General features: G+C 37.5%; 1 protein-coding gene across 1 annotated transcript; it reads right to left on the reverse strand.

Moving 5' to 3' along the window:
* Positions 1–11782: 11782 nt before the first annotated feature.
* Positions 11783–12673, reverse strand: LOC114035024 (vomeronasal type-1 receptor 3-like). Its single transcript, XM_027850954.1, has one exon. The coding sequence runs from the start codon at positions 12671–12673 to the stop codon at positions 11783–11785; it is 891 nt and encodes a 296-aa protein (XP_027706755.1).
* Between the last annotated feature and the right edge of the window lie 1548 nt (positions 12674–14221).

Below are 14221 nucleotides of genomic sequence, written 5' to 3' on the forward strand. Positions count from 1 at the left end.
TAAAATGCATAGCACAGTGCCTGGCACATAGAAAGGGCTTAATAGCTGCTTCTTCCCTTTTCCCTTTCTTCTTCCCTGTTCCCTGCATCTGCCCTAATCCATGCTACCTGCCCCATTCTGTCTTCTGCTTCTGGCCACTCATTCCTCTGACCTAGGGCTTTCTTACTGAGCCCTGTGTGAGCCCTAGAAGGTTGCAATTCACCTGTGCCTCTGTCTTTGGCTTTCTCCTTCCCCCACACCATATCCACCTGCTAACATGACTCCCTCAGTCTACCCCTGTTGTTGGATTTGAGTCATTCAACACACAACTTTATCACCTGCTGTTAGGCTGGAACTTAAGGAAGGTCGTTAAGAGTGCAACTACTGTAGTGTTGACTTTCAAGGATCTCTTTCCACTAATATTCTGGAGTCATTACTCCATAGTTAGCATATTACTCTGACAAAACCTGTGCTTCTAAATGCCCGCCTGCTGATGTATGAACTCAATTTCCCATATTAATTGTTCACTCCTTCCTCACACCAACACCATATTCTCCTTATTGCTCCTGTCCTACCAATATCCCACTCTATATCTCACCTGCTTCTACTGTGCTCTCTGGAACGCCTTCTCCACCATTAAAAACTTCTTTTCATCTTAAACTTTACTTCGTTACTCATTCCATCTTCTGGCACTCTCTGAGACCTGTTTCCTCCTGAAAATTTTGCATTGCTGGCTACTTTTTAAAATCCTCATAGCCTGCAGCTCACTGCAGGCCAAACACTTCTCACTGCCTGTTGCCTCCCAGATTTTCCCCCTGCCATCGTTGCTCTGCAATTTCTTCTCTGTTGAGGCAGATTTTATTCAAATGTATGTTTACATGCAGGTCCTGGTGACCATTATTGACTGACCCCCAGGAGATTTTTCTTGCTTTCCTTCCTCAATGACTTTAGTAATTGGCTCATAGTCTTTTGTTCCATTCCAAGTTATGCCCTCATGGTAAGGGACACGAACATACTTATTGATGCTCCATCAAATGTCCTAACTTCTTCATTATTCAACATACTCAGTTCTCATACTACTCCTCTCTATATTAGTTATACACAAAGATGGTCACCCCTTGATCTTGAAATCATCTACAAGAGGGTTTTTCTCTTTCACATTCATAAATTCCTAATCTCTTTTATCTGATTAAAATTTATTTTCACTCCAGTTTTCTTTATGCGTTACAACCCTTAGCCTTGTTCTTTTTCCTCACTATGACCTATAATCTCTCCATCACTATTTCTTTACCAGGTTACCATGCTTCTGTGTACTCTGCTCTCTCCCCTTTACACATTGTTAAGCAGTGCAACTGTAAACTCTTGTCTATACTTGAATCTATTAACCCCTTGTCCAATCACTGGCCAAAGCTTGTTAAAAGCCAGTCTTGGAGAATTTCCCTATCTACCTCCTTTGCTCTTATTCATATGCTACTGAATGGAAGTGGAGAAAATCATGATATCATGCTAAGTCCATCCCCTATAAACCTAGGTTGCATCATCTCAACTGGGTCTGTCTTGCACTCTACCTCCCTAATTAATTTCCTATCCTGCTCATCAGAGCACCTATCCCACAACTTCTTGTCCCTCCTCAAACATCCCATGATGCCCTTATCCTCAACCCTCTCAGTTGAGAAGGCTTTGTACTGTATTTCTTTGAAAAAAGTAAAGGTAAAGACATTCACTGAAAATTCTGAGGTCTCTCTGTCACATCTCACTTCATTCAGTTTGATATGACTTGTCCAAAAGAGAAAGATTTCAGTTTAGTGAGACCCTAAGGATGTGTGTGAGGCCACACATACAAAACACTCCCAGACAGTTATTGATTCTCACCTCTCTTTTTTCTTCCCCAGTCAAAGTGTCCTCTTCTCCAGACCCCACATTTCCAATTACTTTCAGTCAGGGGTGGGCAACTTGTGACCTTGAGGCTGCATGTGACCTTCTAGGTTATTGGGTGTGGCCTTGACTGAGTCCAGGTGTTACAGAACAGATCCTTTTATTAAAGGGATTTATTCTGTGAAATTTGGATTCAGTCAAAAGGCTGCACTTGAGTACCTAGAGGGCCACATGTGGCCTTGAGGCCACAGGTTCCCCACCCCTGCTTTAACCCATGTCCTTATTGCACAGCCATCATATCATCCCAGTTTTCCACCTGTGGTCCTCTGCCTCTGAACTTGCCTTAGTTTTCAATGTGTTTCCTAATAAGTTGCCTTGACCTGAAAATATCTTCCCCAAATCCCCCTGACTGGGGCAGATAACAGAGAAACTATCATCCCCTTTATTCTATCTTGTCTTTTGTGAATATCACTCTTCTTCAGGGTTGCTGCTGTTTTCCTTCAATCATATGACTGAAGGCCTCACAGGGTGAAAGATCTCATATGATGAATGGTCTGCTTGGACTCCTCCTCCCTTTTCTGGATGACACACTTCCTTCCCTTCCGTTCTCTGTCTTTAGAGCTGAGAAAAAGAAGAGTCACTTACCTTATTTGTTTCTGTTGCCTGGGGAGATGAGGGAAGGGCTGCAGGACCCAGTGTATATGTGTGGAGTTAAGGGAGGGAGGGTAGTCTTATAATAGTTCTAGCTATGGGATGCCCTGAGCTCATCTCCCTCCAGGACCATGATTATATGATCAAGTTGAAGAGAAATCTCTGTCTGCATCATATGTCATTCATGTCTCTGTGGAAGAACGAACTTTTGTCCCAGGTACAAATAATTATTCATCATGTTAATTAATGACAGTCCTTCCTCTCTCACTGAAAGCAGGTGAGAGCAGATGGAAGGGAAACTTTTCCCTAGTTACTGGGAGCACCAGACAAGGTCACCCATGGAGGGCAAAACAGAGAAGTTTGAGGCCTATATTTGGTTGGTCATTGCCTCTTGTGCAGAATCACAGAATCTCTCAACTGGAAGTGACTTCAGAGGCTAATTTTTAAAACTAATTAAAATTTTTATTTTTAATTTATGGAATAAAACAAGCATTTTCATAACAGTACAATAAAGAAGAAGATTGTACATGAAACTACTAATCTACTATATACAATTTGTTATTCCTTTTAAATATACAACAAAAGTATCATGGAAATTTCTTTTTTGTCCCTTTGCTCCCCTACCCCATCCTAGAGATGTCTGTCATTAGATACAAATAGGTAGATACATGTAAAATTATTCTATATATTCTTTCTCTAGATGTAGATAGTGTCTTTATTTGTAGGTCTTTATAATTAATTTGGGTACGCATAACAATTTAGATTTCTGGGGCTAAAGAACCTAAGTTTGACCCCTCTTTCAAATGATAGTCCTTCCAGTACTTGAAGATAGCTGTCATGTCCCCACCCCTTTTCTCCTTTATTTTCCAGGACAAAGAGCCCTACTTGTTTGAATCTCTCCTTAAACTCCAGGACCTTCCTGCTCTTGCTGCTCAGCTTTGGGCATTCTCCAACTTATCAAAATCTCTAAGAAGAGAAAAAAAATAATCATCATAACTGAAGAACATTTTAATAAAGCTTATATTTTATGTAATGTTCCACATTAGCGGACTCCAGCCTTAATGAAAGAATAATGAAAGTGCTTTTTCATTCATCTTCTTCAGAGACAAGTTTGTGCTTTATGGTTTTTCAAATTTCAGTTTTTGTTGTCTTGTGTTAATTGTTCTCTCAACTTTATTTCTAGTTTATTACCATGATATGTAGTGTTATAAATATTTTTTGTGGGTGTCGTGGCATTTTTTTAAATCTTTGACCTCTTTGGTTTATATATCTACCATTGGAATCTCTTGGACAAAAATGTCTGGATATTTTAGCCTTTTTATTTCCATAATTCCAAATTGCATTTCAGAATGATTGTACCAATTCACATCTGCACCAGCAATGAATTAGCTTGCCTACGTTTCCACAAGTCCTTCAATGTTGACTATGCTTTGTCATCTTTCTCAATTTTATGAGTCTGAGTTGGAATTTCAGTTTTGTTTTACTTTGTATTTCTCTTATTATAATGGTTTGAAATAGGTTTGAACAATTAAATTACTTACTAATAGTTTCTACCTTTGAAAACTGTTTTTTATACCTTTTTACTACTTTTAAAATTTGGCAATAGTTTTTTATTTTATATCACTCTTCTAATGATTGCAAACTTTCATTACAGCTGTGTGATACACAGCTTTCTTCTTAGTGACATTCCTATTTATCCTCAGTGTGTTAATTTTGTCAGTGAAAAACCTTTTCAATTTCATGTGATCTAAATTACCTATTTAGTCTCCTGTAACTGCCCCTTTCCCTTCTTTTCATTAGGAATTCATTCTCTACTGACAGTTTTTTATTGTCTAATTTTTTAATGGTATGGCATTTAACAATCAATTCATATTTCCATTTTGAATTTAATATGGAATATGATATATAAAATGTTGTAAATGTAATTTCTTCCAGATGACTTTGCAGTTTTGCAAACAGTTGTTATAAGCTTGGGAGTTTCCAGATTGTTTATGTAGTAGGGTTTATCAAAAGCTGCTTATTGAGTTCAATTATTTCTTATTTTTCCTTCTCTAGTCTTCAACTGAGTTACTGTTCCATTTTCATTAACCAGTTTCAAGTTGTTTTGCTGACTGCTGCTTTCTGAGTGAGTTTGAAGGCTGGAAGTGCCATTCTTCTTTATTCTTACCTTCTTTATGATTTCTCTTGATATTCTGGATCTTTTGTTCCTCCAAATGAATTTTGTTATTATTTCATTTAGTTTTCTGAATTCTGCTCTCGGTAGTTTGATTGGTATAGTAACAAACTTATTAAATTTACTTTGTGGATATTTCTATCTCTATCATATTGGAATGGCCAAGCCATGAGTACTGAATATTCTACCAGCTTTTGAAGTTGGTCTTCATTTTGTTATAGAATATTTGCATCTATTCAGTGTGACTGCATTAATTGACCTCCATATATTTATATGTATATATTTGGTAGCTAGGTGGCACCTAGCTGAACAGAGTGCCATGCCTAAATTCAGGAACACTGATATTCATGAGTTCAAATCTATTCTCAGACCCTTACTACCTCCGTGTTCTTGGGCAAGTCACTGAACTCTGTTTGCCTCTGCCTCATCTGTAAAATGAACTAGAGAAGAAAATGAAAAACTACTCCAGGATTTTTGCTACGAATCCCTCAAATGGGGTCACAAAGAATTGGACATGACTGAAAGGATGGAACAACAACAAAAACATAAACACACACATATATTATTGTTCTATATGCATATGTAAATTTTTATATATTCACATGATGCTTAGAATAGGACTTCCTTTTGTATTATTATCCTATGAATTATTTTTTACTATTAAATAGAAGTATTATAGATAATTGTTGGGTGGAGGTTGTGTCATGTAACTTTTTTGAAAGTAGCAGTTGTCTCAAGTTTTGGGGGATTCCCTAGGATTTTCTAAGTGTAGCCTCTTTAAGCACTGAGGATAATTATCTCAAAAGACACATTGATGGATTATGTCCCCAGAGCAAGGTTACATCTTGCTATCTGGATTTAGGAGCACCTCTGAGGAATCAGAACTGATTATCTAATGTATTCAGTTTAAACTCTCACCAGTGTGTTCTCCTAAGGCTAAGCAGTTAAGAATCACTTTAGACAATAAGCACTGAGTCATTTGTTGAAAGTGGTATTTACTAAGGTGGTACAATAACAATATTTAGAATAAAACTTCCCTTAACCTCCACATAAGAATCTGTGTCAAATTCTCCCATAAGTATGTGTAGAGACCAGGGCAAAGTGGGCTCAAGTTCAGAGAACATATATGCCAAATGGGTGACTCATAGTTCCTGATTGCTGGAAGTCTCATTTTCTTATACTTGAGCATCTCTAAAATGAATCTTAGGCATCATGTCAATTCTTTGCTGGGTTCCTTGTGAAGCTTAGGATTTATGTCATCTGTCCTAGCCTCCTAATGGAGTCAATCAGTCAAAAAACTTACACAGCACTTATTTGCTAGGCATTGTGCTAAGTGTACAATCTGCCTACACATGTTTCTGGTTCCCCTCACCTCCAAGATTTCTTCAGATGCCTTTTAAAAAGTGAATGTTGGGGCAGCTAGGTGGTGCAGTAGATAGAGCTCTGGCCTTGGAGTTAGAATTCAGATCTTGCCTCAGACACTTAAAACTTACTAGCTGTGTGACCCTAGGTAAGTCACTTAACCCTGATTACCTCACCGAAAAAAAAAAGAGAAAAAGTGAATGTTCATGCTTTTTCATTGATGACTAGGCTCAGGTTTGAAGTTTATGTCATTTTTGATTGCCTTTGAATTCCTTTGATTTTAGAAATACATCATTCACTATCTTTCTGGAGTTTCTTATGCCTACAGAATAGTCTTGTGTCCTTTGCCCTTATTTCCCTTTGTTATTGATAAAATTCTTTCACCTGGATAATTGCGCAAATTGTGCTTGTCATTAGAATTTTTATATTTTATCAGTATGTCTTGGAGTTTGGTGCTTAGATTTTTTTCATTGCAAAAAGCTGGACTTTTCAATTAGTGCTGTGTTTTCTGTGTTCAAGAGATGGCAATTTTCTTATGTAATTGCCTGTAATATGTTGTTCAGAATTTTTTTTTATTATATTAAGCAGAAAATGTTTAATTTCTGGGGTTTTTTTGCCTTTCAATGTCATTGAGTTTCTGCTGTGCCATTAATTTTTGTTTCTTTAATGTCTTTTGCGATTGAATATTTTTTCCCTTTTTCAGTAAGTATCATCTCAGCATCGAAAGGAGAAATCGAGTATGGTTGATTCAGCCAAGAACCATTTAAGTATTCCTTCACCTTTTAGGAGACTTGTTGACCTAAATACGCTTAGTGATGAGAAAATCCATATCCAAATACTGAAGTTCTACCTCTATTCTGCATTTCTCAGTATGAGCAACAAGAACTCACCACACGTTTTTGGCCAGTCATCCTGTGCCTAACTGTATCTGCCAACTCCACTACTACATTTTTGGAAAGAATCATATTGTTTCTTTAACGTGACATCTTGGTAGCTACTGGGGAGATTTTTCCTTTCCTTGATAGCTTGACAGTTTTATGGATGATTTGAAGTTGGACTCAGAGATTTGAATTCTAGACTTGTGTGATTTTGTGGGTTCCTCTTGTTCAGGAGAGTGTTTCATTATTTTAAATGAGTATCTGGGCTAGCTTACTGGAAGAGGAAAAGCAGGTGCTTCTTGTTGTCCAGGTTTTTAAATTGAGTAATGTTTTTCTGGAATATTTCTGGTCCTTAATTTGTGTTTTTAACTCCTCCTGTTATGATGGTTGGCATATCTCTGTGTCTGGACTTCAAAACTTCCTGTTTGCTGCCACACTGAGAAATTTCTTTTTCTCTTACTTTGGTTCTAATGGCTTGTGCTTTGAATTGTTGACCCAAACCCACTTGAACTTTGCACTTTTCAATTTTCCCTCTAGGAACCTCATGAGGAACCTCATCACTGAACTTCATTATGCTTTGAGATTCCATCAATCTCTACATTTCCAATCTGATTCCCTTCCTTTGGACTTGTCTTTCATGCCTTGAGAAAACTCATCAACTTGCAAGATTTCATCAGTCTTGATACTCACTCCTCACCAGTATCTTCAGCACCCTGGGCTTCTCTTCTAGTTTCATAGGTTCTTCTTGTGAGTTGAGTTCCCCTATTAAATCATAAGCTCTTTGTTGGCAGGAACTGTCTTTCTTTTCTTTTCTTCTTCTCTCTCTCTCTCTCTCTCTCTCTCTCTTTCTTTCTTTCTTTCTTTCTTTCTTTCTGTGTCCTCACTGCTTAACACAGCGCCTGGCACATAGGAGGTGCTTAATAAATATCTCATGCCTGACTGATGGTCAGCAAGCAGGAAGATGCAATGACTCAATGGATCATTACAAATGGAGTGACCTCACTCTTTCTATTTCTTCCTTTGACCCTCCAGGTGAAATTATGTAACTGTGAAACTTCTCATTCAGAATGAAGGAAGGCTGTTCCTTGACAACTTCTCCCACATTGAAGCTAAATAGAGGGATTCAACTAGATGAACTTGTGGGTTTTCTACTTTGTGTTTCCTGATCAGGTGTATAAATATCATTCTTGAGCTGTGTTGTGAATTTGAGAGATTCTGGGACCATTGGCCACAGTTGACTGGCAACAAGGAGAATTTCTTTGGATGAGAAAATAGCTTTTTAACCTCCATTTTTTTTCCTGAGAAGCCTATGATTCTCAATTTGGAACACTGAGATAAATGTGATTTATTGTCTAGAGATGATATTTTCTATATTTTGACATCATTGCTTTTTTTCTTCTGTTGTTCTGGATTGTCTTTGACTCGAGTGTGTTTGCATTTCCACCTGTTGTTTTCTTTTTCATTTCTTCAGAGATTTACCATGATAAATTAAAGTGTCTCTATTCTGCAAATACTTTCTGCTATTTAAGTGATATAATTTGCCATTTATTTTCTTGCCAATGTGGTAGAGAAATGACTGCCAACTTCCCTTACTTTGCTCCTTCCCCTGGCTTCCTCTTTATGTTAATCATATAAGATCCTGGGAGGGATTTGACCCCTTGGAGTTTTAGTCTCCATATAGCTCCTATTGGTCCTTTTATGTAGATAGAATAGGGAGGAGGGTTTGGGGCATATAGACATGATTTAGTGGGAATTAGAAAGAATTTTCTAGCCTCATGTCAGAAAGTTATCTGGGTCCAAAGATATATGTTGAATGACCAATAGTCTACGTTTTTTCCCCACCCCATTGTACTGGACCCTGTCCCATGAAGGTTAGGCCAGTTTTTCCTTAAGAGATTATAAAATTCACTTGAGACTCAATTCTTCCAGTGAACTAAGGATAATACCTCTGACATAGCTTCCTGATGGCCCAAGTAAAAAGTCAGTGTATAAGGAGTTCATTCCTTCATCAGACTTCTGATCAGCCAACCAGCATGTTCAGCAAATGAGCAAAGAAGAGGAGACCAGCTGAATAAATGTAAGCACTCTGAGAACAAGAACGGATTTTTTTGTCTTTTCTTTGCATCCTAAGAACTTAACACAGTCTTATATGTAGTGAGTACTCAATAAACTCCTGTTTAGTTGTTGTGTCCTTGCTAAACATCCTTTCTCTGTACTGGCTAAGTAAACACCCTTATGATAATTGTCCAATAGTCTCTCAATATCTCATTTAGTTTCTATTTTGAAACTTCAGCACTTGAACAGCTTAAGTTGGGCCTAGCCCATGACAATCTCAAATCATTAAGAAACACACACAAAACACACACAAAACACACACAAAAAGAAAACAGATGAGCATAACCAGTATTGTACTGGCTTTTGTTACAACCTACCAGAACAACTCTGTGAACAAAAATTCTGTGACAGAGATAGTTTGATGGACTGTTGAAAGGAAACTCTCAAATGAGATGATATTTTAACCACAAAAAGTAAGTTAATATCTATTCGATAGCAGATATGTGAATCCCAGCAGCGGAGGTTATGGAACAGCATGACAATATATCATTATATGCCTTTGCCATTAATAAGTGACTCTCTCCTTATTAGTGGCAGTGAAAGTCCTGTCTTGCTTGAAGTGCAGGGTTGAGTTGGTGAGAGTTATAGAATTTCAGACCTCAGACAGCCATCATTCTGGGGACTCTTCAATTGGGAGTCTCCCATTGGAATTCTCAGAGTGTGAATTTTGCATAGCACTGAGTTGGATTCCAGCTTTGAGAGACAAGATGGAATTGGCCAACCACACTTGAGGTTGCTGATGGAAAAGACTCTGGGAAGCCATGAGAGGTACAGGCTGTCTCCATTATGTCCCTGTTCCTAGTTTGCTACTCTGGAGTCTCTGGACCAGAGTTTCTTCTTGGATGAGATCCAGGACCTTCTCTCTCAGTTGACCTCAGTTACATTACTCCCAATGGGAAAGCTCCTTCCCTCTCTGTTGTCTGGTCCATATTCTCCTAAATGTATACCTTGTCTGATTTATGCTTTGCTCTAATTTGGATGAATGAGTTTCTTTGATATTTACTGTGTATGCTGATTGTGGAAGTGGTAATAGGTGGGAAAGGGGTCAACCTTTGGATATAGAGCTTGTGGCCATCCTTTTCAAGGTGACAAAGTGATCAAAAGTGAAATGGACCCTGGTCATATGCCCTAGACAAATAATATTTAAAGGGGCAGATAGATATCTTTACCATCTAGTACACCCTGTCCCTCTGAGGAGAACAGAATTGTCTCTGGCCCCAACCTTCTGCATATCCTCCTGGCAGGAATAAAAATCCTATTTGGAGAAGGGTGGGGAAAGAAGAGACTAGAAACATCTAATTTGCCTCTTTTTGAGGCACACACACAATAACGGTGTCTTCACCATATACAAGCCCCTCTCTACACAAATGGAGTCCATACTTTTAAAAGTAAATGTTTTCTTCATTCATGTTTCCAGGTTACCTGTTTCCTGCATGCCTACCTTTTCTGAAAGATGGTATCTCAACAATTGTGAAATTATCACATTTGTGTTTGGGTGTAATTTTTTCTCTTCACATTATGAGGTATCATTTATTAAAACCACTGAGAATGAAGTAGCATTTCTAGAATTACCAAATCTCTTAGGTGGAAGATTAAAAAAAGCCAGCAAAACTGAAGAATATATTAATAAATCTTATATTTTGTTCATGGTTCCCCATTACTTGACGCTAGTCCTTACAAAGGGACAAGAAAGGGATCTTCTCATTCATCTTCTTTGGGAACAAGTTTGTGCCTTACAATTTCTCAATATTCAGTTTTGATTGTTCTGTGATTATTGTTCTCTTTACTTTGTACCAGGTTATTGCCATAAAATGTACAGTTATAAATATTTTTGTGGGTGTTGTGCCTTTCTTTTTTTATCTTTCATTCTATTGATTTATATATCTACCATTGAAATCTCTGGCTATTTTAGTTGCTTTATTTACATAGTTCCAAAATGCTTTCCAGAATGGTTGTACCAGTTCATATCTCCACCAACCATGAATTAGTGTACCTATTTTTCCACAAACCCTCCAGCATTGACTATGCTTATCTTTTGTTATCTTTCTCAATTTTATGGGTCCAAGGTGAAATGTCAGGGTTCTTTTGATTTATATTTCTCTTAGTATATGTGGTTTGAGAGCAGTTGATGGAAATAAAAGCTGGAGATTGTCATGACTTAAAAGCTCAAAATGAGTCACTTTCCTGATGTGTTAGCCACAAAGATAATTCACTCTTAGACTGAAGTATGAGAAGCATAGTACCAAGCATGAGGTATGTGTGATAAGGTTATTGATATCTGTACTTCTCAAACCACATATGGAGTACTGTGTTAGGTTCTTAAAAGGCTAGAGAACATTAGGAAGAAGGCAACCAGAATACTAAGTGTCTTCCTGACCATATTAGGATCACTTGAAGAGAATGGAGATATTAAGACTGGAGAAGAGAAGATGAAATGGAAACATGACAATTGTGCTCAAATATTTGAAGCAAGTATCATGTGAAAGAAGAATTTCCTTTCTTCTGTTTATTGTTTGAAAGCATCCTTCTTTGCATATGAGTTGTGCTATAGTCTCTATGTGGTCTATTTGACCTCTGCTATGACTCTGATGTCAAGGAATTCTCTTATTTGATTGTTCCAGATTAGAAACCTCTTTGTGTCTCCTCTGTTTCCAGAACATTTAGGACATATGTAAGGGATGGTAGGAGGGGGAAACATTCTGTTTATGATTCCATGGTCACTGTTGAGACCAGGGTGACAACGGGGATGTCACTTGGCCCAAAAAGTACAAGTAGGCCTGTGGAGTCTGGGGATCAACAGAAAGGGACTGATGGTTGGGTAACATAGGGACAGGAAGATAGCAATAGACAACATCCAGGAAGAATTTTGATCAAAATAACTGAGAAAAAGTGTCAAAATGGAGGTGAGGGCATAAAAGATGACAAATGTGCTCATGAGTAAAAGGATGGTTCGGGTGGCCCCGATCTCAGGGTGCTTTCTGGGTGAGAGTCTGGTGCTTCGAATTTTCTGGGCATGTTGGTGGTGTTTGTGTAGGAGAAGCACCATGTAGCCACTGGCCAAGACGACGAGCCCTAGACAAAGCGTATTTCTGAAAGTGACCATAATCAAATAAAATTCCATAATATATTCTGAAGTACAAAATACATTATGAAATGCACTTGTAAAGTTGCTGCTGTTCCTTGGGCCTCTTGCACTTACTGGAATAGGAATTTCTACCATCAGATTGAGGATCCAGCAAAAGAGATAGCAGGGGGTGATATATTGTGTGAGTCTGACTTTGAATTCTGCCCACCTGGAATTGCTGGGGCTGAGGATGATGGCCTGGAATGTACACAGGAGGCAAGTCAGGGAAATTGAAAGCCCTTCACTCAGTTTTCGAAAGTAAAATACAACTTTACACCCAACATCATCCAGAAAATAATTCCACCCTAAACCCTGCAATGTCTGTGGGACTCCCTTGCTCATAAGTGCAATGGAGTTCACCAAGGTCAGCTGGGTGAAAATAAGAGTTAAAGAACTTATCTTGTGGCCAGCAACGACATTTAACATGTAAGAGGTAAAGAGGAAGAAGTTTGCTATAGTCCCTACTGTGGTCACAGAGAGAAACACAATCCCAAGGCAGAGGATTTTTGGCAGCATTCTATTCACCTTAAAAAGAAAACTTTAGGTGGAACAAAACAGAGAGAACACAGGGAAGCTATTTGGCTATCATACTTTGAGATTCCAGTCCAAAGGAAAGGCTTAAAATCCTACTTCTGCCTCATTCCTATGCATATGTGGATGGATATTACTCTTTCAGGAAAGTTACACAGACTTCTTCTTGATCAAATCCTTATTCATCATTGCCTCTAACTCAGTGAGTAGGTGGTAGAGCTGAGTTCGATTATGAAGATTGAGGATTTTAGAGATTTGGAATTTTTCTATTTACAACTACTCAAGGTAGTAGTCTCTAATGAAGGTAAAAATTGACATCCTGCCATTCTGACCTCAAATTATCCTTCACTGAGTTCTGCAGATCTTGTTATTGAAGGACCAAATCAGTCCAAGAGATAGGCCAACAATCTTTGTGTAGTCCTGTTGTGTGAGGGGAATAAGAAGAAAAGGGAAAAGGGCTATGAGTCAATTTTATAGTAAAGGGTACACAGATTATCATGTTACCATGTGTTCTTTTTTCCCCCAGGACTGGAAGATACTTTATTTATTTTTTTCATCTTATATTTTTTAAAATTTGATTGCTATCACATATATTTGTGTATATATATACAAAATTACATGCATGTATACATACACATATATTTACTTATTAAAAATAAACACTTTTATTAAAGGCTTTAAGACATTTTTATGTTAAGGTCATATAGGAATTTTTGATACATACAATGAAAATGAACTGTATATTTTAATGATGATATGGAGAGTCATTTTAACTTCATAATTATACAAAATTTTTCCAAGAACTATTTTTAGAGAAATAGTTCTTTACTTAATGGACTTAACAAAGTCCATCGTATGACTTTCTCTGTTCATATTATGTTTTAACCCTTTCTTTTTGGTAATTCGACTTAATACTCATTTCAGTTATTTTTCTCTGTTATAGAAAAATATGCCTAGCCAATTTTGAAAAAAAAATGTTTTAGCAAGTTTTGAAATTCTAAGTCTCCAGAGACATTTGTTAGGCTAGTTTCTTATTTCTACTGAATATTTTAAAGCCTAATTAGTTTGATGTATTTGTTCAAGAGAATTTAGAATATGTGGAATTTTCACATTACTTTATAAGATTCTGAGTTCCAATTTTTTTCTTCTTTCCTCCATCCCATCCTGCCTTCCCAAGATGACACACAATCTGATATAGATTATACATGTTCAATAATGTAAACCTATTTCCACATTAATTATATTGTGAAAGAAGAAACAGAACTAATGGAAAAAGCCATAAATCCTAGTGAAAATAGCATGCTTTGATCTGCTCTCACACTCCATAGTTCTTTCTCTGGATGCGGATAGCATTTTCCACCAGGAGTCTTTTGGAATTGTCATGGAACATTGTATTGCTGAGAAGAGCTAAGCCAACCAGAGTTGATCATCACACATGATGTTGTTGTTACTGTGTACAATGTTCTCCTCATTCTGCTCACTACAATATTCCTTGGAGTTTCATTTTGATATGTTTTTCAGGAGGTGATCAGT

Source organism: Vombatus ursinus, unplaced genomic scaffold, assembly GCF_900497805.2.
Source record: "Vombatus ursinus unplaced genomic scaffold, bare-nosed wombat genome assembly UNPS02009173.1, whole genome shotgun sequence".
Lineage (NCBI taxonomy): Eukaryota > Metazoa > Chordata > Mammalia > Diprotodontia > Vombatidae > Vombatus > Vombatus ursinus.

Excerpts from the sequence above, each read along its gene's own strand:
- LOC114035024 (XM_027850954.1), bottom strand. The coding sequence starts at position 12,673 with ATGCTGCCAAAAATCCTCTGCCTTGGGATTGTGTTTCTCTCTGTGACC.